At 38.0% G+C, this 24,405-nt stretch overlaps 1 protein-coding gene and 1 pseudogene across 2 annotated transcripts in view; both read left to right on the top strand.

Moving 5' to 3' along the window:
* Window positions 1-24,405, top strand: part of CFAP54 (cilia and flagella associated protein 54) — a 300,842-nt gene that overhangs the window by 126,618 nt on the left and 149,819 nt on the right. For both annotated transcript variants that reach the window (XM_059934750.1, XM_059934751.1), the window contains exons 31-38: window positions 4,366-4,480; window positions 4,834-4,934; window positions 11,632-11,862; window positions 13,613-13,755; window positions 15,317-15,498; window positions 17,101-17,328; window positions 22,155-22,378; window positions 22,478-22,613. In XM_059934750.1, the coding sequence (XP_059790733.1) occupies window positions 4,366-4,480; window positions 4,834-4,934; window positions 11,632-11,862; window positions 13,613-13,755; window positions 15,317-15,498; window positions 17,101-17,328; window positions 22,155-22,378; window positions 22,478-22,613 (1,360 nt within the window). The remainder of the gene's footprint in view (window positions 1-4,365; window positions 4,481-4,833; window positions 4,935-11,631; window positions 11,863-13,612; window positions 13,756-15,316; window positions 15,499-17,100; window positions 17,329-22,154; window positions 22,379-22,477; window positions 22,614-24,405) is intronic.
* Window positions 20,584-21,089, top strand: LOC132372655 (translationally-controlled tumor protein-like; annotated as a pseudogene).

The following is a 24,405-nucleotide window of genomic DNA, read 5'->3' on the forward strand; positions in this document are numbered from 1 at the left end:
CTTCCTGGTTCAGTCTCAGAAGGTTGTACTTTTCTAAGAATTTGTCCACTTCTTCCAGGTTGTCCATTTTATTGGCATATAGTTCCTTGTAGTAATCTCTCATGAACCTTTGTATTTATGCAGTGTCAGTTGTTACCTCTCCTTTTTCATTTCTAATTCTGTTGATTTGAGTCTTTTTCCTTTTTATCTTGATTAGTCTGGCTAGTGGTTTACCAATTTTGTTTATCTTCTCAAAGAATCAGCTTTTAGTTTTATTGATCTTTGCTATTGTTTTCTTCATTTCTTTTTCATTTATTTCTGATCTGATCTTTACAATTTCTTTCCTTCTGCTAAGTGTGGGGTTTTTTTTTCTTCTTTCTCTAATTGCTTTAGGTGTAAGGTTAGGTTGTGTATTTGAGGTGTTTCTTGTTTCTTGAGGTAGGATTGTATTGCTATAAACTACCCTCTTAGAACTGCTTTTGCTGCATCCCATAGGTTTTGTGTTTTCATTGTCATTTGTTTCTAGGTATTTTTTGTTTTCCTCTTTGATTTCTTCAGTGACCTCTTGGTTATTTAGTAGTGTATTGTTTAGCCAGCCTCCATGTGTTTGTATTTTTTACACTCTTTTTCCTGTAATTGATATCTAGTCTCATAGCGTTGTGGTCAGAAGAGATATTTGATACGATTTGAATTTTCTTAAATTTACCAAGGCTTGATTTGTGACCTAAGATATGATCTATCCAGGAGAATGTTCCATGAGCACTTGAGAAGGAAGTGTGTTCTATTGTTTTTGGCTGGAATGTCCTATAAATATCAAGTCCATCTTGTTTAATGTATCATTTAAATCTTGTGTTTCCTTATTTATTTTCATTTTGGATGATCTGTCCATTGGTGAAAGTGAGGTGTTAAAGTCCCCTACTATGATTGAGTTACTGTCAATTTCCCCTTTTATGATGGCTATTAGCATTTGCCTTATGTATTGAGGTGCTTCTCTGTTGGGTGCATAAATATTTACAATTGTTATATCTTCTTCTTGGATTGATCCCATGATCATTATGTAGTGTCCTTCTTTGTCTCTTGTAATAGTCTTTATTTTAAAGTCCATTTTGTCTGATATGAGAATTGCTACTCCAGCTTTCTTTTGATTTCCATTTGCATAGAGTATCTTTTTCCATCCCCTCACTTTCAGTCTGTATGTGTCCCTAGGTCTGAAGTGGGTCTCTTGTAGACAGCATATATACGGGTCTTGGTTTTGTATCCATTCAGCCAGTCTGTGTCTTTTGGTTGGAGCATATATTCCATTTACATTTAAGGTAATTATCAATATGTATGTTCCTGTTACCATTTTCTTAATTGTTTTGGGTTTGTTATTGTAGGTCTTTTCCTTCTCTTGTGTTTCCTGCCTAGAGAAGTTCCTTTAGCATTTGTTGTAAATCTGGTTTGGTGGTGCTGAATTCTCTTAGCTTTTCCTTGTCTGTAAAGGTTTTAATTTCTCCATCAAATCTGAATGAGATCCTTGCTGGGTAGAGTAATCTTGGTTGTAGGTTTTTCCCTTTCATCACTTTAAATATGTCCTGCCACTCCCTTCTGGCTTGCAGAGTTTCTGCTGAAAGATCAGCTGTTAGCCTTATGGAGATTCCCTTGTATGTTATTTGTTGCTTTTCCCTTGCTGCTTTTAATATTTTTTCTTTGTATTTAATTGTTGATAGTTTGATTAATATGTGTCTTGGTGTGTTTCTCCTTGGATTTATCCTGTATGGGACTCTCTGCACTTCCTGGATTTGACTGACTATTTCCTTTCCCATATTAGGGAAGTTTTCAACTATAATTTCCTCAAATATTTTCTCAGTCCCTTTCTTTTCCTCTTCTTCTTCTGGGACCCCTATAATTCGAATGTTGGTGCATTTAATATTTGCCCAGAGGTCTCTGAGACTGCCCTCAATTCTTTTTATTCTTTCTTCTTTATTCTGCTCTGTGGTAGTTATTTCCACTATTTTATCTTCCAGGTCACGTATTCATTCTTCTGCCTCAGTTATTCTGCTATTGATTCCTTCTAGAGAATTTTTAATTTCATTTATTGTGTTGTTCATCATTGTTTGTTGGTCTATAGTTCTTCTAGGTCCTTGTTAAACGTTTCTTGTATTTTCCCCATTCTATTTCCAAGATTTTGAATCATCTTTACTATCATTACTCTGAATTCTTTTTCAGGTAGATTGCCTATTTCCTCTTCATTTGTTGGTTTGGTGGGTTTTTTCTTTGCTCCTTCATCTGCTGCATGTTTCTTTGTCTTCTCAGTTTGCTTAACTTACTGTGTTTGGGGTCTCCTTTTCGCAGGCTGCAGGTTTGTAGTTCCCATTGTTTTTGGTGTCTTCCTGCAGAGGGTAAGGTTAGTTCAGTGGGTTGTGTAGGCTTCCTGGTAGAGGGTACTGGTGCCTGTGTTCTGGTGAATGAGGCTGGATCTTGTGTTTCTGGTGGCAGGACCGCGTCCGGTGGTGTGTTTTGGGGTGTCTGTGAACTTATTATGACTTTAGGCAGCCTCTCTGCTAATGGGTGGGGTTGTGTTTCTGTCTTTCTACTTGTTTGGCATGGGGTGTCCAGCACTGGAGCTTGCTGGCCATTGAGTGGAGCTGGGTGTTAGCATTGAGACGGAGGTCTCTGTTAGAGCTCTCGCCAATGATAGTACGTGGGGCTGGGAGGTCTCTGGTGGTCCAATGTACTGAACTCGGCTCTCCCACCTCAGAGGCGCAGGCCTGACACCTGGCCAGAGCATCAAAGCCCTGTCAGCCACAAGGCTCAGGAGAAAAGGGAGAAAGAAAAGAAAGAAAAAATAAAATAAAATAAATAAAGTCAATAAAGTAAAAAAATAAGAAAAATATTATTAAAATAAAAAAATTTAAAAAGTAATTTAAAAAAAAGAAGAGCGCAACTATACCAATAAACAAATCCACCAGTGATAACAAATGCTAAAAACTGTACTAAGATCAACATAAAAATCAGAAACTAGTCAGTCACATACAGCAACCCCAAGTCTACAGTTGCTCCCAAAAATCCACCGCATCAGTTTTGGGATGGTTCGTTTTCTATTCAGGTATTCCACAGATGCAGGGTACATCAAGTTGATTGTGGAGATTTAATCTGCTGCTCCTGAGGCTGCTGGGAGAGATTTCCCTTTCTCTTCTTTGTTCGCACAGCTCCTGGGGTTCAGCTTTGGATTTGGCCCTGCCTCTGCATGTAGGTCATCCTCTGGCATGGGTTCTTCGCCCAGATAGGAGGGTGTTAAAGGAGCAGCTGATTAGGGGGCTCTGGCTCACCCAGGCTGGGGCGGAGGGAAGGGTATGGAATGTGGGATGAGCCTGTGGCGGCAGAGGCCAGTGTGACATTGCAACAGCCTGAGGCGCGCCGTGTGTTCTCCCTGGGAAGTTGTCCCTGGATCACGGAACCCTGGCAGTGGTGAGCTGCACAGGCTCCTCGGAGGGGAGGTGTGGATAGTGACCTGTGCTTGCACAAAGGATTCTTGGTGGCTGCAGCAGCAGCTTTAGCATTTCATGCCCATCTCTGGGGTCCATGATGATAGCCGCGGCTTGCACCTGTCTCTGAAGCTCGTTTATGCCATGCTTTGAATTTCCTCTCCTCACACACTCCGAAACAATGGTCTCTTGCCTCTTAGGCAGGTCCAGACTTTTTCCCGGACTCCCTCCCTGCTAACTGTGGCACACTAGCCCCCTTCAGGCTGTGTTTACACAGCCAACCCCAGTCCTCTCCCTGGGATCTTACCTCCAAAACCTACATTGTATTTTAAATAATCTAGAGATGATTTAAAGTATATAGGAGGATGTGTGTAAGTTATATGAAAGTACTATGCCATTTTATATAAAAGATTTGAGCATCCTTGGCTTTTGGTATCTGAGGGGGTCCTGGAACCAAGCCCCAGCAGTTACCAAGGGATGAGTGTAGTCATCTAAAATGCTTATCTCTTGTTGATATCCAGAAGTTGATAGTGGCTGGGAGCTTGCACATGATGGAACTAAAAGGACTGAAGTCCGTTGGAAGCAAGGTAGTTTGTCTAGGGTCACTCGTATGTAGTTATCTTCTCAGTTTTAAAGGGGAGTGTTCATGTTTTATTTTCAGTTCAGTTCTCTTCCTCCTAGATCATACTTCAGCTCTCATCACATTTTTATGGTGGGATTTACATTTTGCTCTTTTGAGAGACTAGCTATTCAATGACGACCAGGAGTATCATAGTCTCATTTATGCGTGGGATATAAACAATTTTGGGTATTCTTCTAGCATAATTTCAGTGACAATACTCATTAAAGGTTTATTACTTTGGGGTAGTTTTATAAATTCTTGCAGATCCTTTTAACTGGCTTTATCTTTTTGTATTAGGAGGAATGAGTCCCTACTTGGAATAAAAAAAATGAAATATAAGGACAATACTTTGTGTAAAAAGGTCATCAAACCTACGAAGAAGTTCAGAGCTGCAGTAGTGGAGATTGGAAGAGTAAGTTTCATATAAATTTTGAATTTTAAGTTAATGAACTTAAGAGATTCATGTATCTAGAGATGGTTGGCTGTACTATAATTTAGTATAATGTGAAACAGAAGAGAATACCAACAAGCATAATTTTATAATTATGCAATATATTTTAATTCTTATCACAAGGATATTTTTATAACCATTTTTTTTTGTCTACAGGGGTACTTCTTTTACTTTTGATAATAATTTTAATTGAGTGGCATAAAGAAACCACTATTTTAATGTCAAAAGATAAGCATTAGAGTACAAGTAAATTATAGTATTGTGTTAAGATTTTAAATTGGATTTGTAACATTTTTGTTATCTCCCATGTTAAGACTACAGAAATGAAGCCCAGACAGAGATCTAAAAAAAACGAAACTCTAAGAGAATTTTTGAATAAAAATCCTTTTATTTCTGAAATGGCGGAGCAAGAAAGGTATTGATTGTTTAATTAATTAAATGTTTACTGGAGGGTTACTATGTGTTGTGCATTATTTTAGGCACCAGGGATATACACTGGTAGACTAGACAGATAAGATCACTGCCATCAGGGAGCTTACATACTAATAAAAGGAACACAAAATAAACAAAGACACAAATAAACAATTTATTTTTTTATTTATTTTATTTATTATTTATTTATTTTATATTGGGGTATAGTTGTTTTACAATGTTGTGTTAGTTTCTACTGTATAGCGAAGTGAAGTAGAATTCCCTGTGCTATACAGCAGGTTCTCATGAGTTATCTGTTTTTTACATATTAGTGTATATATGTCAATCCCAGTCTCCCAATTCATCCCACCCCCCCTTCCCTCCTTGGCATCCTCTACATCTGTGTCTCTATTTCTGCCTTGCAAACTGGTTCATCTGTACCATTTTTCTAGATTCCACATATGTGCATTAATAGACAATATTTGTTTTTCTCTTTCTGACTTATTTCACTCTATATGACAGTCTCTAGGTCCATCCAAGTCTCTACAAATGACCCCATTTCATTCCTTTTTATGGCCGAGTAATATTCCATTGTATATATGTACCATATATTCTTTATCCATTCATCTGTCAATGGACATTTAGGTTGCTTCCATGACCTGGCTATTGTAAATAGTGATGCAGTGAACATTGCAGTGCATGTGTCTGTTTGAATTATGGTTTTCTCTGGGTATATGCCCAGTAGTGGGATTGCTGGGTCATATGGTAATTCTATTTTTAGTTTTTTAAGGAATCTCCATATTGTTCTCCATAGTGGCTGTGTCAATTTACATTCCCACCAACAGTGCAAGAGGGTTCCCTTGTCTCCACACCTTCTCCAGCATTTATTGTTTGTAGATTTTCTGATGATGCCCATTCTGACCGTTGTGAGGTGATACCTCACTGTAGTTTTGATTTGCATTTCTCTTATAATTAGTGATGTTGAGCATCTTTTCATGTACCTCTTGGCCATCTGTATGTCTTCTTTGGAGAAGTGTCTATTTAGGTCTTCTGCCCATTTTTTGATTGGGTTCCTTGTTTTTTTGATATTGAGCTGCATGAGCTGTTTGTATATTTTGTCCATTGATTCGTTTGTAAATATTTTCTCCCATTCTGAGGGTTGTCTTTTTGTCTTGTTTATGGTTTCCTTTGTTGTGCAAAAGAAACAAGACAATTTAAATTTTTGATAAATTTTATAAAATAAATGAACAGGATGATGTACTATAGAGTAACTGGCCTGGAGTGGAGGTGGTGATAACAGTAATTTAGATAAGAGTGGCCAGGAGATTAAACTGGTAAATTACTTTTAATTATTGGCAGATAATGTTCTTGTTTATAAAACTTAAACCATAAAACTTATCATGGTATGTTTAGCTTTTATTGTCACGAGTACACATTTATGATTCTCATACATTCTTTATATATCTTACCTTCATTATGTAATGCTTTCCTTTACCTGTTTAGTGATTTTGATCTTAATTTTCAACATATAAATATTAATTAAACCACTCTTATTTTCTTTTTGTTTGCATTTGCCTATGCTCTGTTTGATTATCCCTTCATTTTCTTTATTTAAATTATGACATATTTTAGATGAGTATAGAAAATAATATAACAAATGAACATGTACCCAATATGCAGCATACCATATAAAGTGTTTGGGATACATTTCTGTCCCCCTCTATCCCAGAAGTAATACAATCCAAAATTTGGCATTTATCATGCTTATAAGTGACTTTATACTTCAATTATATATGTATATGCCCCTAAATAACATACAGTATTATTTTTTACAATTTTTTTTGCCAATTTGTTCTTATTCCTCACTATTATGTTTATGAGATTTTCTTCATGTTGATTATACACAAGTCTAGTCCAACTTTCCATTATGTAAACAGTGCTACAAAGGACATTCTTATATATATCTCCATATGCACATGTGAGAGTTTCTGGGGTAAATACACAGGAGTGTAGTTCCCAGGATATGAACATTTTAACATTTCTAGATATTGCTAAATTGCTTTAAAATTTTCATCAGTGGTGTGTCAAGTTTCCCTTAGTCAGCATCTTCCCTGATACTTAATATTATTATCAAATTTTCAAATTTTTGTGGACCTATGAGCTGTGAAATTTTCTCTCCTTGTTATTTTAATTTTTATTTCTTTGATTACTAATGAGGTTAGGCAGCTTTTCATGTTTTTTTTAAACCCTAGGGTTTTTCTGTTCTCAAGACTGCTTGTTTAGATCCTTTGCACATTTGCAACTTTTGTTTTCTCATTTATTTTTAGAAGTTTGGATACTAATGCTTTTCCCAGTTTGAGGCTCATCCATTTACATTTTAAAAGTCATCTTTTTTAATTCATTCATTCATCTATTTATTTATTTATTTATTTATTTATTTTTGGCTGCATTGGGTCTTTGTTGCTGCGCGCGGGCTTTCCCTAGTTGTGACGAGCGGGGCTACTCTTCATTGCGGTGTGCGGCTTCTCATTGCAGTGGCTTCCCTTGTTGCAGAGCACGGGCTTTAGGCATGAGGGCTTCAGTAGTTGTGGCTTGCGGGCTCTGCGCTCAGTAGTTGTGGCACACGGGCTTATCTGCTCCACGGCATGAGGGATCTTCCTAGACCAGGGTTTGAACCTATGTCCCCTGCATTGGCAGGCGGATTCTTAACCACTGTGCCGCCAGAGAAGTCCCTGAAAGTCATCTTTTTTTAAATCAAAAGCTATGACTGTTAATTGGGTCAAATGTATCAACATTTCTCTTTATTATTTTTGAAATTCTTCTCTAACTGAGGTAGTAAGGTGTTTTCTTCATCAATTTAAATGTTTGATTTTACAATTAGGAAATTGCTTGAGAGATCTTTATATATCCTAGATATAGGTCAAGGCCCTTGTTGGATATGTGGTTTGCAAATATTTTTTTTCAGTGTGTAGCTTGCCTCTTCATCCTCTTGACAGTCTTTCACAGAGCAAAAGTTTTTAATTTTGATGATGTTTGACTTAGCAATTTTTCCTTTAATGGGTTGTGCTTTTGGTGTCACTTCTAAGAACACTGCCTAGCCCTAGGTCATATATTTTTTCCCCAAGTTTTATAGTTTTATGTTTTATATTTACTTGTGATCCATTTTAAATTAACTTTTTGTATAAGGAATTGAGATTTATGTTTTTACTTATAGATATCCAACTGCTCCAGTACGATTTGTTGGAAAGACTGTCCTCCTTCTACTGATTTGCTTTTGCAGCTTTGCAAAAAATCAGTTGGGCATATTTATGTGGGTATATTTATGTGGGATTTGGGAAGATACTCTATCAAATTTAGGAAATTGTCTTCTATTTCTTGTTTTCTGAAAGTTTTCTTCTGAATTGTGTTCAGTCTTGTTGAATATTTCTTCTTCACTAAGATTTTTTTCTCCTTTAATCTGATTATGCAGTGAATTACATTAATACATAAATGTTAAACTGTGCGCAGTGTCTTTTTCTCACACTTTTGACTCCAACAGTATGTGTCTTCCAAAATCAGCCACTTCTCAGGGAGTTGGGACAAGATAGCAGAGTAGAAGGACCTTGGGCTCACCTCCTCTCACGAGCACACCAAAATTACAACTAACTGCTGAACAACCATTGATAAAAAAGACTGGAAACTGTCAAAAAAGATATTCTACATCCAAGGATACAAAACCCTTCGCCTAGTTTCTCCTAATGGTAGCATCTTACAGAGCTATAGCATAAAAATTCAATTCAATTCTGATAATATCTACCTGGAGTCAGCATCAGATCCCACAAGTTGAAGGACCCTGCCCCACAAGACTGGCCCCGCTTTAGATGCTGGCCACAAATGGGATGGCCAGGCTACCCACATTTCTGCCCAGCCTACTACAAACTAGGGGGTCCCCATAATTCCTCCTCACCTCATTCAGGTTCAGTAGTTTGTTAGAATGGCTCACAGAACTCAGGAAAACATTTTACTTATGTTTACTGGTTTATAAGGGATGCATGTGAACAGCCAGATGAAGGGGCTCATAGGACAATGTCTGGAAGGGTCCTGAGCACAGGAACCTCTGTCCCTGTGAAGTTGTGATGCATCGCTCTCCCAGCAAGTGGATGTGTTCACCAGCCTGGAAGCTCTCTGAACCTTATTGTTCATAGGTTTTTAAAAAACCCAATCTGCAGTCACTGTCCCCAGAGACTGGGGGTTGGGGCTCAGAGTTCCACTTAGTAATCATGTGTTTGATTTTTCTGGTGACCAGCCCCTATCCTGAGGCTCTCTAGGGGCCCAACCCTGAGTCACTTTATTTACTAGCACCTGAGTCTAGCACCTTACTAGACTCAGGTGTGTTCCAAAGGGGCTCATCATGAATAACAAGAAACTCGTATCACTCAGGAAACTCCAAGTTTTAGGAGATCTGTACCTGGAACAAAGGACAAAGACCAAATATATATTTTTATTATAACATACTATGTCTGCACACATACATTCATTTTTTACCTACTGATTCAACTTCTTTAAGATTAATAGCCACTCTGAATCTGTGATTTTTTTTTTTTTGAGTTCCTTTTGATGAATTCTATTTTCTAGGAAATTATCCATTTTATCTAAATTTTCAAATATATTCATAAAACGTTATTATATTCTCATGTTATCTTTTGAATCTCTGCTATATCTACAGTTACACCCTGTATTTCATTCCTAACTTCATTAATTTTTGTCTTCTCTCATATTTTTGAGATTTATCTTGCCAGAGGTTTGTCTGTTTTTTCCCCATTTTTTCAAAGAGCCAAATTTTGTCTTTGTAAGTCTTCTTTATTGTATTTTCCTTGCCCTTAATTTTTGCTTTTATTCTTATTACTTCCCAGCTTCTTTTTTTTTTTTTTTTTAACAGCTTCACTGAGATTTTAGGCAAGGAAAAAATTATTTTTCCTTCTACCCTCCTAAGTTCCCTGGCTGGGACTCTGTAATATTAGACTGACAAAAGACAGATTAACAAGAGAAAAACAAACAGGAGTTTATTAATGTTTGCATATGCATGGGAGAACTCAGTGATGAGTAACTCAAAGGGGTGGTTAGGACTTGGGCTTGTGTGGCATCGTAACAAAAGAACAACAAATTTATAGTAAAGTGACAAAAGAAGGAAAAGGGGTTTAGGCTTTCAAGAGCAGCAAACTCTGGTAGAAATATGAGAGAAACTAATGGAGTAAGACTTGTTTGGGCAGGCCCATCTTGACGCTGATTTTCCGTCTTCATGGCCATAAAATTTCCCAGGAGAGGAGATTTATGGCATTCTTCATTTTTCAGAAGTTTCTATTTTCTATCAGATAAGGGAACCTCCAAGAAGGCATCTTTCTGCATCTGTTCATTCTCATTTACCTCCAGCTCAAAATGATCCTAACGCCAAAGTGAGAAGTATCTCCCTGTATGATCTCACCCTCTGTGGCGGGGAAGGTGCAGCTAGTCCTGTCACTCTCCTTGGCCTTTTGAGGTGACTTGACCTCTTCACACAGGAATAAGATTGATTTTTATTTTGGAAATTATATTTTTAATTTTTAAGGTAGAGTGATTTAAAACATTTCCATTTGTTTGGAAACCAAAAAACATTACTTAAGACAACCAAACAACAGCAAAAAGCTCAAAAAACTTTGGATTAAAAGGAAGTCATTAACAAAATACAAAATATTTAGCACTGAATGATAATGTCAACACTACATATCAAAAAGTAGTTTCCTTCCTTCCTTTGTTCTTCAGAATATCTGTTTTACTCATACAACAATGTCTATCTCCCTTCCTTCCATCCATCCCTCTTTCCTTCCTTTTCTTCCGTGTGTGTGTGTGTGTGTGTGTGTGTGTTGTATTGATTCAGATGCAGACATGTTATCTATTAAAGTGAGCAAGATACTTTAACTTACCAGTTGAGATCTTTTTTTCGCCTTCTCCAATATAAATCAGGTAGAATGGCACAGACCAATGAGGCAGCAACATTGTCAAGGGTTAAAAAAAAAAAAGATAAAGTATTTTGAAGAAATAGTCATGCCATATAAACAACTATGTAATTATAAAATTAGGTGGGCTACTTTGAGATTTTGATAGGAATAATTTGAAACAAATTGAATATATGTTATACTTAAAATCTAAACTCTTAGCTAAATTTTGAGATATTAGTTTTTTCCAGAGCACACTGCATATGGATGTATGAAGTTATTTCACATATAGTTGACTGTTTTATTTCCTCTGTAGTCTAGCTAATGTTAGAAAAAATTTGGCTCCATTGTTTTTGTTCCTTAAGGAACAGAACAGAGAACTGATTTTCTTGTTTAATATTGAAGTTAGTTGATGAATGTGAACATTATAATGTTATAATTTAGTTGTCTAATCTCAGTGGCCTTTTGGTGACGGAAAAGAAAAGCGCTGTTTGGTTTGAGCCTAGCACACAGACATCAGAGAGAACTGAAGGCAATTCATAGTGTCTTCATCCCTAGTGCTTATCCTTGTGCCTGCTTCACTGTCCTAGTTCACATTTTTAGCGCTAAGGAAATGACAGATAAACCAGAAACATTTGCATAAGGGCAGTCAGGTGACTTCTTGATGTATTTTGTACAAATTGGAATCATTCTTCTTTGTTAAATGTCTGGAAGTTTGTATAATTTCAAAACTTCCTTCTCCCTCTGCAGAAATAAGAGAGCTGATGTTCGAAAAGTAGCACATCGATTCCTGGTAGATAACTTGAATCCTTTAATATTAAATTATGTTAAAAAGAAGAGGTTTCATCAAATATTTCTTGAGGAGATGCCCTGGAAAGCTCAGATGAACCTGTATCTGGCAAGCGCACACTTCAGCCTGCTTTTAACAACGCTAGGGGAACGTACAAAGATAAAATTTGGTTCGTCATTGGTAATGGTCAGGTAGAGTATATTATCAATGAATAATACTTCTTTAGTCTCAAGAACATGGGTTGTATTTCTGTGATCAGGGCTCCAATGCTGATGATAACTTAAAGAGGTTTACAAAGTGCTTCAGTCTTTACTGACCTTTGGTATATTTTTAAACTTCTTATCTCGGAAGCTTTCCCAAATGAGTGCTGAAGTGCTTATGAAGTAGTAATTTGCATATATTTTGAATATATTAGTCAATATAGCTTTCAGTTAAAGGGGAAAGTGAATTTTCCAAGAGAAGTTTAATATTAATTGTACAGTAATTATATTAGTAGTCATTAGGCAAATCTCTGTTTCATTTAGAGGTATATTTTAAGCCTCTCTAAACACAGGTCCTGTTTTCTCATACAATATAAACTTTCTGTCATTAATTCCAAAGACACTTTCCAGCTCTTGTTGATTGTCTTTGGCTAAAGTGTTGTTTATAGGAGACAAAAAAAGAACATAAATACATAATATGGAATACCATGTAACCAGAGTAACTCTATGTAACCAGAATCTTTCTTTAAAAAAACAAGAACAACAGAAAAAAACTCATTGAGGGAATTCCCTGGTGGTCCAGTGGTTAGGACTCTGAGCTTTCACTGCCGTGGGCCTGGGTTTCAATCCCTGGTTCGGGAACTAAGATCCTGCAAGTGCACAGCGTGGCCAAAAAAAAAAAAAAAAAACTTGTTGAGCACCTACTAGATACCAGGTGCTGAGATAGGTACAATGGGCATTCAAAGATGAGCAGGATATACAAGTTGGAGGCTGGTAGTGTGGCTCACAAATGTTCACGAATAATTGTAAATAATGGTAAAAAGTGAAGTGCACATAAAGTCTTTGTTCCTTGGGAGGAGGCTTTCTGGTGATGAGACTAGGAAAGGTTTCAAGGGGAGAAGCCACTTGGCCTGGGTCCTGATGGACAGGCAAGATTTAGAAATGTGCAGGTAGGGAAATAGGCATTTCAGATAGGTGGAAGAATGAGTCAAGAGCCCAGGTAGGAAACACAGGATGGGAACCCCCAGGGATCTGACCAGAATCTAGGGCATGTGAAAGGGAGTGGTGAGAAGTGATTAGAAAAGTAGGTCGGTACCAGATCATGGAGGGTCTTAACAGTCTATTAAATCTTAACTTTAATTTATATACAGTGGAAGATTATTAAGTTGTTTTTCTTTTTTTAAGCAGGGCTATGATAAGCAATTTCTCTGACAGCAACATATCAAATGGATTGGAGGAAGGAAAGAATGGTGACAGGGATATGAATTAAGAGGGTATTTATTTCAGTAATCCAGTGATACAATATGCAGGTTGAAACCCACGATGAACTTGATCCAGTTTCTATTTCTCCAGAATTTTGTTTAAAATAAAATTCTGGTCTATGTGGGCTAGACCAGGTTAGCATTTAAGAAGCAGTTAGATTGCTTGACTAACAGGGAAGGCTTTTGGCAAAGTGACCCATTCTTGAGGCTCTGAAAGGGAAAACAGTTCAGATCAGATGGCTTCCTCACTGTCCCCTGGACACTGAGAGCTCTTCTTCTCCGACCTGCCAGTCACACATGGCCATTCGTGCATGATTACTTGGCAGCACAAAAATTAGACAGTGACCGAATTTGTATCAGGGTAACTTGGTGCTAAATTCCATTTTATTAAAACATGTATTTATTTATTTGGTATTTGACAGAATTAATTCAATTTTGCTTATATTGTTTTTTTAATGAGGTTTTTTTCCCCTTTGCAGTTTCCGATCATTTGATCCTAATATGTTCTCACTGTATAATTCAGGAACAGTATTACCAACAGGAAAATTGACTCCAGAAAACTATAAAGTGATGCTTGATTTCCTTCTTACAGCTGAAAAAAGAAAGGCTCACTTACCATCAGGTAAAATAAATATGTTCTATGCTATCAAATTGTATTTAGTTTTTTATTCACAAATGCAACACGTACATACACACATACCCTGACACGTACACCCCCCCATAGACACAGAGCTACACACATCATTTTCCAATGACTTAGGAATTTAGTTGAGTTGTGATATTTTGTAGGAGATTCTTATTTGTTCTATTTTTTAAAAAATTTCTACATTTTTGTGGCATCATCATTATATTTGGAAATATTTATGTAGGATTCTCCCCTAAATCAATTTGGCCATTCAGCAAATATAATGTTCTTTTAAAAATATTGGTAGCCTCCAGTGGTCAAGGTAAGTGAAGACTTGCTGTCAGGTATTATGTTTTAGTGGAAGTAAGTTTCAGAACAAATTCCACCAAACATACTGATGCAAGCAGGCATGAAAACATCATGCAGCTGTTTCACAGTTCCGATTTTGTTCTCAGGACAGTCCACTCTTGCCTTAGGAGCTGTAATTAGCACCTTCCATGAAAGCTTTCTCCAAGATGAAGGCAGTAATACCCTAATGGCAGGACCAACCAATATTGTCTTCTGGTCAGGTGACTGGGGGCTCCAGGACGTGGAGAGATGTAGGTGAACAGGACTTTCTGGGTGTTGCACTGATGACACTATTTCTAAACAATCACCTATCTTGAATACCACTCATTTCACAAGTAAAAATTTATTTCTAATATCTTTATGCTAGTACAAACCCTCTTATATAGATTTTCAAAAATGGCATTTTAAATCCTATATGGCTTATTGCTGAACAGGATATTTCATATGCTGGTTAACTGCCCCAGGGGGTTTGATTCATATTTGAGGTATTTAACATGCTTTTTAATTTCTTCTAGGGTATAGTTTAAGTTTAACTGGTACCTGCATGTCATACCAGGACTATTAAAGTATTTGAAAGTAAATTCCCTGGACATAGAAAGAGTCCGAGTTTTGTATGTACATTACAATGTATATAGCTTCTTGAGTTTTTTTTAAAGTAGCTCCCTAAGACCTCCCATGAAATTGGCAATAAAATATTCTGCTATTGAGACTTATTATTTAATGCAGAGTTCTAGTAAGAGAATGTTTGTGGCAGGAGAAATCCTCTGTGTTTTTATAGCACAGCAACGGGAGAATGAGTGATCAGGGTTGCTGCACTGCCTAACACCAGGGGAAGCTCCTCGCCTTCCGGTGTATGTGTCCAGGGAATGGCCTGTTTGGGGGGAAATTAAGAGTGGGATCCTGTCATTCTTCTCCCCCAAAGCATGACATTCCTGCCTCTGCATCGTTCCCTTGGCCATCACCCTTGCCTGGAATGTTCTCCATACTCTTCCCACGTAGCTAAATCATGATCACCCTTTAAGAAGTAATCTAAAAAGCCTCCTTCTCTGGAAGCTTTCCCGGGTTCATCATATCCATGATAATTCTGTCCTTTCTCCAAATTTATGTAGCACTTGTTATCTGAATTATTCATTTGATGCTGGTCACCTGTTGTGTTTCCTGGAACTTAACTCTCTTTTCAATAATGTTATACTTTATATTTGTACTGTAGATGCAGAAGAATTTTCGGCATTTCTTAATTCCAACATGAGTGATGAAAATGTTTCCAAGACACAAACAAGTTATGAATCAGACTCTCAGTCAGGTCTCAGTGGTAAAGAAAAGGATCACTCAGCAAATGTGGGTCTCTTGGATCATTTTATGAAAATCTTTTTATATTGCAGGAGAGCAATGGTAAGGTGGTCCTTCTTATTTGTTAATGTAGTGGACATAAATCTCAGCCCATGAATTTGGGCATGTATGATACATTTATTTACTTATTATCCATAATTTAAATTTCACCTGTGAGATTAAATTTGCTGGATTTTATGTCAGTCATCTGTAAGGCTTGCCTGCCATGGGACTGAGGTCTCACATTTGGTCAAGTTGTGAGGGAGGAGGGTAAGCCCCTTTAGTCATTAGTCATCCATCCACCCAGAGCTGAGGTGGCCTTTGACCTTGTCTACAAAGTCTCCAGGAATATTCAGACACCCCTCTGCTCCTTTCTAGCCACACTTGGGACATGGGCTTCTCCAGTGACACCAGGGGTTCTTCTTCGGGCTCTTGATCCCTCCTGGGCACCATAGACTCCTTTCTCCCCTCTAGCACAGGGGAAGATCTTTCTAGGCCACGGGGAAGACCTGTCCCTTCCCCCCTGACCTCCTGCTTCTCCAGGCTACTTGTGTCTTCTGTCAAATGCTTTTCTCTTTTTCTTATTAAATATTATATGATAGATTATTAAACTCAGAATTGGAATCATTAGCTACAAAGAAATTTGTTTCCTTTTTCTCATAGCAAGAAGGGGATGTACTTCAAACTTCTCAAGAGATGAGAAGAAATCTGTTCTTTCTAGATGAGAAAGGAATACTTAAGTTCCCACTTTCTTCATCAAGTAGAGAGAGTGACTTTATAAAAATGTTAAGTAAACCCACATCATCTCCCTTGACCATGAGCATTGCATCCTCTGCTCCTTTGTACCAGCTTCAGGGCCCTAGAAGGTCTGGGTTCTGCTCACTTCTCAGGACTCAGCTCCTCTTGCTCTTGTGCAGCCCACTCTCCCCTCTGTGATTCCGAAAGCACTAAGCTTGCTCCCTCCTCAGCCCTCAGGTTCACCCTCCATCCTTTGCACCTGCTGTTCCCTCAGCTCCAAATGTTCTCCTCCCAACACTCCCACCCCCACCTTTGCATGACTTGTTCAACTCAGCATTCAGGGCTCTGCTCATATGTCACCTCATAGAGGACTTCTCTCCTGACCACCCTGTATAAAAGGACCTGTCCTCTCACCCTCATCAGGTTCTGAGTCATTTCTGCTTTATTTGCCTTTACATCACTTATCATTCCCTGAAATTGTATTTTTATTTGTCTGCTTATCTGGTATCGGTCTCTCCTAATAAATTGAAGCAGCACGAGGGCAGGCCCAGTTTCCCTTGCTCGCTGTGACATTCCCAGCACCTAGAACAATGGGCGTGCTGGAGTCAGACCGCTGGTGTGCAAATCCTAGCTCATCATTTAGTAGACTCATAACCTTGGGCAGGTTAGCCCCATGCCTCCATTTCCTCATCTGTAAATTGAGGAGAATTCTAGTGCATACCTACTTCATAGGAATTGTCATTAGAATGAACTGAGATAATGCATGTAAATGTCTTACCACAGTGTCTAGCACATGTAAGTAGCATATAACAAATGGGTGTTAGTTACTCTTATTATTGACGTAGAATATTTGCAGAAAGAGGAAGTTGTTCAGAGATCCATAACTTTGGGAACTTTGGCGTCTTTTGAATGTTGTGTTTGTCTTAGGTTCTTGCTCATCGTGGCGGCTATTGGACACTGCTTCAGAACTGCTGTCGGGCTCTTTGGAACTTTACTCAGGAGCTACAAATACTTCATAAACAAGCAGTGGATCTGTATAAAACATTTCCTATTAGCCAGGACGGTTTCCTCTGTACCTCTGTTTTACCATTCTATTTGGGAGCAGAATTACTTATTGACATGTTAATAGAACTACAAAATATCAGTTCTGTTAAGGTAAGAGTATTTGGGTAATTCTTTTTATTGTAGGTTAATTAACAAATTATTTGTACCATGCAGCTTGGGATAAGTAGAAATTAATATTTTGCTTGAGTTGTTCTTTGGTTTGTCTGTATTTCATTTGTTTCTCATTGTTATTTGGTTCACAGTATATAACAGTACGTTGATGTTAATTACAAATATCTGCCTGAAAATTCAGTTTCTTAAATGGAACAGAAAGTAACATTTACTGAGCTTCTATATAAAGTAATCTAAATACATTTAATCCTCATAGCAGTCTTTTTGATGGAGAAAGAAACAGACCCTAAGACAGATCATGTAGCTTGTTGGTTGATATTTATTTCACTGCTTTATCTGTCCATGTTTTGTTACACTAGATGTGGTAGAATTTACAGCCATCTCAAATCTAGCACGCTGTGGTTTAAAGCATGAAAATATAATTGAAAAAAATGCAAACATCATACAATCCAAACACATTGAAAATTAGTAAACACATAAACACTTTGAGTCATGGGGTTTATAACATTTTCAGATGTAAAATATATGACAACAATAGCACAAAAGACTGGGAGGGCAAATAAAATTAAACTGTCATAAGTTTTTAAACTTTATATAAATATAAAGTGATACAATATTAGCTCTCAAGTGGAATGTAATAAGTATGCATTTAATAATCCCCAGAATAACTACCAAAAAAGAGATATAGCTAAAATGCCAAATGGAAGCTAAAAGTAAAGTGGAAAACTAAATAATAGTCAATTAAAGAAGGCAGGAAAAGAGGAACACAGACACATAGGACAAATAGAAAACAAATAACAAATAATCTAACCCAATTATATCTATAACTATATTAATATAAGTGGATTAAATACCCTAATTAAAAGGCAGAGATTGTCTGACTGGATAAAAGAGAAAGACGTGTACTTGTCCATAATAGAAGCACTTCTGGGACTTCCCTGATGGCGCAGTGGTTAAGAATCTGCCTGCCAATGTAGGGGACACGGGTTCAAGCCCTGGTCTGGGAAGATCCCACATGCCACTGAGCAACTAAGCCCGTGCGCCACAACTACTGAGCCTGCGCTCTACAGCCCGTGAGCCACAACTGAGCCCATGTGCCACAACTACTGAAGCCCGCTCACTTAGGGCCTGTGCTCTGCAACAAGAGAAGCCACCGCAATGAGAAGCCCGCGCACTGCAATGAAGAGTAGCCCCCCGCTCGTAGAGAAAGCCTGTGCACAGCAACAAAGACCCAGCGCAGCCAAAAATAAATAAATTTATAAAATAAAAAAAAGAGAGAAGCACTTCTGGGTATAAAGAAACAGGTAGATTGAAAATAAAACAGTGAAAGAAAATAGTAAGCTTAAAATATGAAAATAGTAAACATTAAAAAAGCTGGTGAGGCTATGTTAATATTAGATAAAATAGTCTTCAAATCAAGAAGTATTTTGAGAGATAAAGAGGGACATTTCCTGATGAGAAGAAGCTCAGTTAATCAGGAAGACATACTAATCATAAATGTGTATGCGCCAAATAACAGAGATTCAGAATACCCTCTGGACACCCAAAGCTTGTAGGGCTTCCTGTTTGGTGGACACATTGATGTGTCGGATGGGTATCAGGCCCTGACTCCATAGAGAGAGGGCACAGAATCTCCTCATCTTGGACCCTTCCAGACCTAGCTCTATGCACCTCTTCCTTTTGGCTGTTCCTGAGTTGTGTCCTTTATAAGAAAACTGTATCAGTGAATTCTGAGTCATTCTAGGAAATTATTGGACCCGAATTTATAGCTGGTCAGTCAGAAGTGCGAGTGACCCTGAGACTTGTGGCTGGCATCTCCAGTGAGCACTGAGCCCTTAAACTGTGGAGTCTGACCCTGACTCTGGGTTAGTTAGTGTCAGAAGTGACGTGCAGTACAAATTAAGATTGGTTGGAAACAGAGCACAAGGCACATGGTGTGTTCACCAAGATGTACTGTATGCAGAGTCAAAAAATGTCATAATAAAATTTAAAAGACTGAAATCTGAAAGAGTATGTTTTCTAACTGCTATATTATAAACAGATTAATACAATGTAGGAAGAAAAAGCTCCAAATATCTGGAAATTAAATAACACAGTTCTAAGTAATCCATGGGTCAAAGAAGAAAACACAAGGGAAATTTAAAAAGTATTTCAACTGATGATAACATATCAGAATTTGTGGGATGTAAATAAGCCAGTGCTTAACAGAAACTTTATAGCTTTAAATGTTTAGTAAATAGGAAGAAAGATATAAATCAATCATTTAAGTGTTCTTCTATGGGAGCTAGAAAAAGAAGAGTAAATTAGACCCAAAGTAAGTAAAAAGAATAATAGAAATAATAAGAAGAAATGAAGGAAATGGTAAGAGCAGAAATAAATTAGATATAAAACAACCCAGAAAATTAATAAAGTCAATAAATTAAATCTTCTGAAAATATTATTAAAATTGGCAGAATCTTAGGAATACTGATGAAGAACGAAAGTGAGAAAAGCACAGATTACTAATACTAGTAATGAAAGAGGGATATAGCTACAGTTCCCATATATATTAAAAGAAAAATAAGGGAATGTCATGACCAATTTTTACTAATGAATTTGATAACTTAGATGAAATGGACATATCTATTAGAAAGTACAACTTAACAAATCTGACACAAGAAGTGATAGAAAAAATGAATTACCCATATATATTAAAGAAATTGAACTCATAATCAGAAACCTTGACATAAAGAAAACTCTAGACCCAGAATATTTCCCTGCAGCATTCTAGCAAACGCACAAGGAAGAAATAATAAATCATATACCAATTTTTTTTTAGAAGTGAGGCCAGCTTAACCCTGACAGATATATCAGAAAGAAAAGTATGAATCAATATTACTCATGAACATAGACACAAAACTCCTTAATGAAGTGTTAGCAAATCAATCCCAGTAAGATATAAAATATGCAAATTATATATATAATATATACAAATGATGATCAAGGGGGGTTTAATCCCAGAAATGTAAGGTTACCATTTGAAAATCAATCAATGTAATTCACCATATTAACAGGATGAAGGAGAAAAATCACACGGCCATTGAAATAGATACAGAAAAAGTATTTACAAAATTCGATATCACTTTTTCCACCTGCTGCTCCTCCCCCTCTGGTTTCACCATGCTCACTCTGAGCTCCGGGCACCTGCTAAGCCAGGGCAGCTGTCATCTCTCTCCAGCTGCCATCACAATTATTTACCTGGACCTCATCAGCCATCATGAGATGTTCCCCGACATTTATAAGTTCCTGGAGATCGAGAGCGGGCTGTGCCTGGAGGTGGAAGGGAAGATGGTCAGTAGGACAGAGGGTAACACTGATGGAAATGTACTCTGCTGTACAGTGCTCTCAGTACCCTAGGTGAAGGTACTGAAAGCACAGTAATCACTGGTGTTGATATTGTCATGAACCATTGCTTGCAGAAAACCAGTTTCACAAAAGAGGGCTATAAGAAGTAAATCAAAGTTTCCATGAAATCCATCAGAGGCAGACTTGAAGAACAGAAACCAGAAAGAGTAAAACCTTTTATGACAGAGGCTACAGAATAAATCAAGCACTTCCTTACTAATTTAAAAAACTACCTGTTTTTTATTGGTGAAAATATGAGTCTAGATAGTGTGGTTGCTCTGCTGGACTCCTGTGAGGATGGTATGACCCCATTTATGATTTTCTTTATGGATGGTTTAGAAATGGAGAAATGTTAACAAATTTGGCAATAACTTTGGATCGATCACCTGTCATCATAACTGGTTATTGCTTTTCATCCACACGGCATGAGGACTTAGACAAATGGGACTGATGTCATCTTGAGCTCTTTGACTTTTGATTATTAGATGACAAGGACGGAGCTCATAACATCAATAAAATGACATCTATCCTTTATTGAGCATGTCCCAGGTGCCAGGCACTGTGCTAAGGAGGCAAAGTTACATAGGTCATGTATGTCACACCTATTATCCATATCTTCATAGCCTGACTTCAGGTACGCATATGGCATTTCACAGCCAGATGACTTTCAAGATCTCTTCCAAATTCAAGGACTATGAATCTTATGGGAAGGAGGGGCTAGACTTGAGGTACTGTTTATTGGGCTATAGTCTGGCCAGTAGGCGGATCTAACGGGCTTTGCTTTGCCTCAGAAATTTCTAGGGGTGTACACAAATGCGTCAGGGACTTACAGGAAATGAACACAATAGTTACAGAGTACCTCTAACTTAGGCAAAAAGAGGGTCTTCTGGAAGATTTTCTTTTCCGTAAGTTTGACCTTTTGCATTGGGGAATTGGACATATTATTCTACAAACTGGATGTAACCAATGTATTAGGGAAATTTAATTATCTGTGTATACTATAACCTGTTTTTCCTCAAAACTTTACCTTATTTATTGGTTTACTATCCTTACTTAAATAGTGACTGTGTGCCAGCAAGTATAGTAATGACTAGCCTTACGTGCTATTTACATTTAGGCTTAAATGATTAAAATTAAATAAAATTAAAAATCTAGTTGCACTAGTCATACTTCAACAGCTCAGCATCCACATGTGCTTAGCGGCTTCTGTATGGAACCGCACAGATGAAGCACGTTTCCATCATTGCAGAAGTGCTGTTGGATGGTGTCATCAAGCTTTGATTTGCATAATAAAAATAGTAAATTTATTTTCTGTTCAGTTCTTTTCCATGTTATATTTTTAGCTATACATTCAGTGTTCAGCAAAAACATGTAGTAAAATCTGAAATTACACAATTTTTTTTCCCATGTGCTACTTGCAGACTGTTGAAGAAGAAGGAGAGTTCAGTGTTCCAAGTTGCTATGGAAATATTAAAAATGATAACGGTGGTTCTAGCCTTACCTTTGAGCATCCTCTGGATGATGTCAATGTGGTTGATTTGAAATGGATCCACGACTTTGTATTAAAATCTCTGGAACTTGTATATCAAGTAGAAAAATGGGAAACACTTGTATCACTTGCCATTCAGTTCAATACAGTTTCGCAGTAAGTACCGCTGTAAGGGCAGCTAACAGGGACAGACTTCACCGAGAAGAATGTTTCTTTACTAACGTTTGTTTTTAATATATTTTTACCATTGTCTAGTGAGAGATATACAGAGCAAGTGACGCCACTCCTGGTGTACGCACAGCACCAGCTGCTTCTACGAATATCCAAGTGCAAGGGCCCAGATATTACCCAACAGCCTTGCGTAAGATACGAGGCTGAATATGAACAGAAGGTAAGTTTGGCTCTATTATTCATGCAGTGGTGATTTCTTAGTAGTACACATGTAAATAGCAAGATTTAGGAATCAGATAAATGTTCCTATTTTCACTTAGGCATTTATCATTCAAATCAGCAAACATTGTTGAGAGTTGCTCTGTGCCAGTGTTTTCCAGATGCAGGGAAAACAAAAATAAAGTCCTGGTGTACACAGGAGCTTATATTCAGGTCAGGGCTGATTTACCCATTAGGCATAGTGGGAACAGTGTCTAGAGCCACAGTACTTTTTTAGGAGCCACTAGATGTTTTAATTTCTTTCAAAATAAGAAGAAAAAGGTAACTTTTAGGTCAAAGAAAATGTTTCAGTTTTTACAATTCATCTATTTATGTTTATACCAAAGGAGTCATACAATATAATTTTTAATATTTTTTGATGGAGCAGTGGGCCCATGAAGGCAAGAGTGCCTAAGGCCCACAAATGTCATGGTGCAGCTTTAAGTTAGGTAGGGGGGAGGAAAGAGATACGTAAATTCTCTCATTTATTAACTTACTAAATATGTATTGACTCCCTAAGATTAGAGCCATTGCGTTCAGATGTCCAGGGCTCCTGGCATATGTCGGGGTCCTGGATTCAGTCCCTGCCCCGCACACCAGTCCATGTGGCGGGTTGCGGCCACCCAGTGAGGACTCCGTTTTCTCCTTTTCACAGAGGTTCCTTATCGCCTTGGCGTAGTCTATGTAGAGAGAACACAGTTTGAGTTCTTGCTTTATGGAGTTTAGTGTCAGAGGGGGTGGAAGTAGGGCCAGTTAATAAGCATGTAAACAGATAAAAAGATTTACGACCATCATAAATTCTCTGAGGAAAATAAAATAGGTCAGTGGGATAGAGATAGGCTGGGGTGGGGGGTAGAAAGTTGAGCCAAGGGGATCAGGAAGGCCCTTGGAGATGGAAACATTTAGTGGGAAGGGGCCGGCCATACGCTGGGAAAGAGCATTCCAGCCCAAGGGAAGAACAAGGGCAAAGGCCCTGAGATGGGGCAAGAAGGAGGCCCGCATGCTGCAGTGCAGCAGAGGAGGGGGAGGGGACAAAGAAGGGGCTGCTCCTTCTGAGTCTTCCTTGTTGCCTCTTCCTCCTTCTCCTCTCCTCCGCAGTGTCTCAGTGTTCGTGTAGCCCAACACTCTGTTCTTGGTCCTCCTGTCTTCTCTATCCGCACACTCTCCCTTGGAGAGTTAATTCAATCTGTGGCTCAAAATTACATCTCCAGGCTAGACCTTTCTCCTGAATTCTATGTTGACATATCTGACTGCCTGTATCAGTCAGAGAAGCAAAACTAGTTAGAATTAACTGTCTGTCTGTTGATCGATCTATCTATTTATCAAGATTCGTTAAAAGGAGTCAGCTTATATGATCATGGGGGCTCACTAAGCAAGTCCAAACTCCACTGGGTAGGCAGTTGGGATCATGAACAGGAAGGAACCCTACAGGTGTGGCCAGAAGCTGTTCTCCATAGGCAATCAGTGAGGGAGGATCCAGTGAGGAGAGCACAGCTGTAGACCTGGATGCTATTTGGAGTTTGGAGTCTGAAGACTTCCAGCATGTCAAGGACTCACCTGATTAGGTCAGGCCCACCTACGATAATCTCCCTAGCTTAAAGTCAGTTTATTAGGGACTTTAATTAGTATCTGAAAAATACCCTCACAGCAGCACCTAGATTAGTGTTTGACTGAATAACTGGGATGAAGTGTGTGTATGCTACACAATGGATGGTTCCCTTCCCATCATCCTCATAGTTTAGCCTAACTAAACT

The sequence above is a fragment of the Balaenoptera ricei genome, chromosome 10, assembly GCF_028023285.1.
Source record: "Balaenoptera ricei isolate mBalRic1 chromosome 10, mBalRic1.hap2, whole genome shotgun sequence".
In the NCBI taxonomy this organism is placed as follows: domain Eukaryota; kingdom Metazoa; phylum Chordata; class Mammalia; order Artiodactyla; family Balaenopteridae; genus Balaenoptera; species Balaenoptera ricei.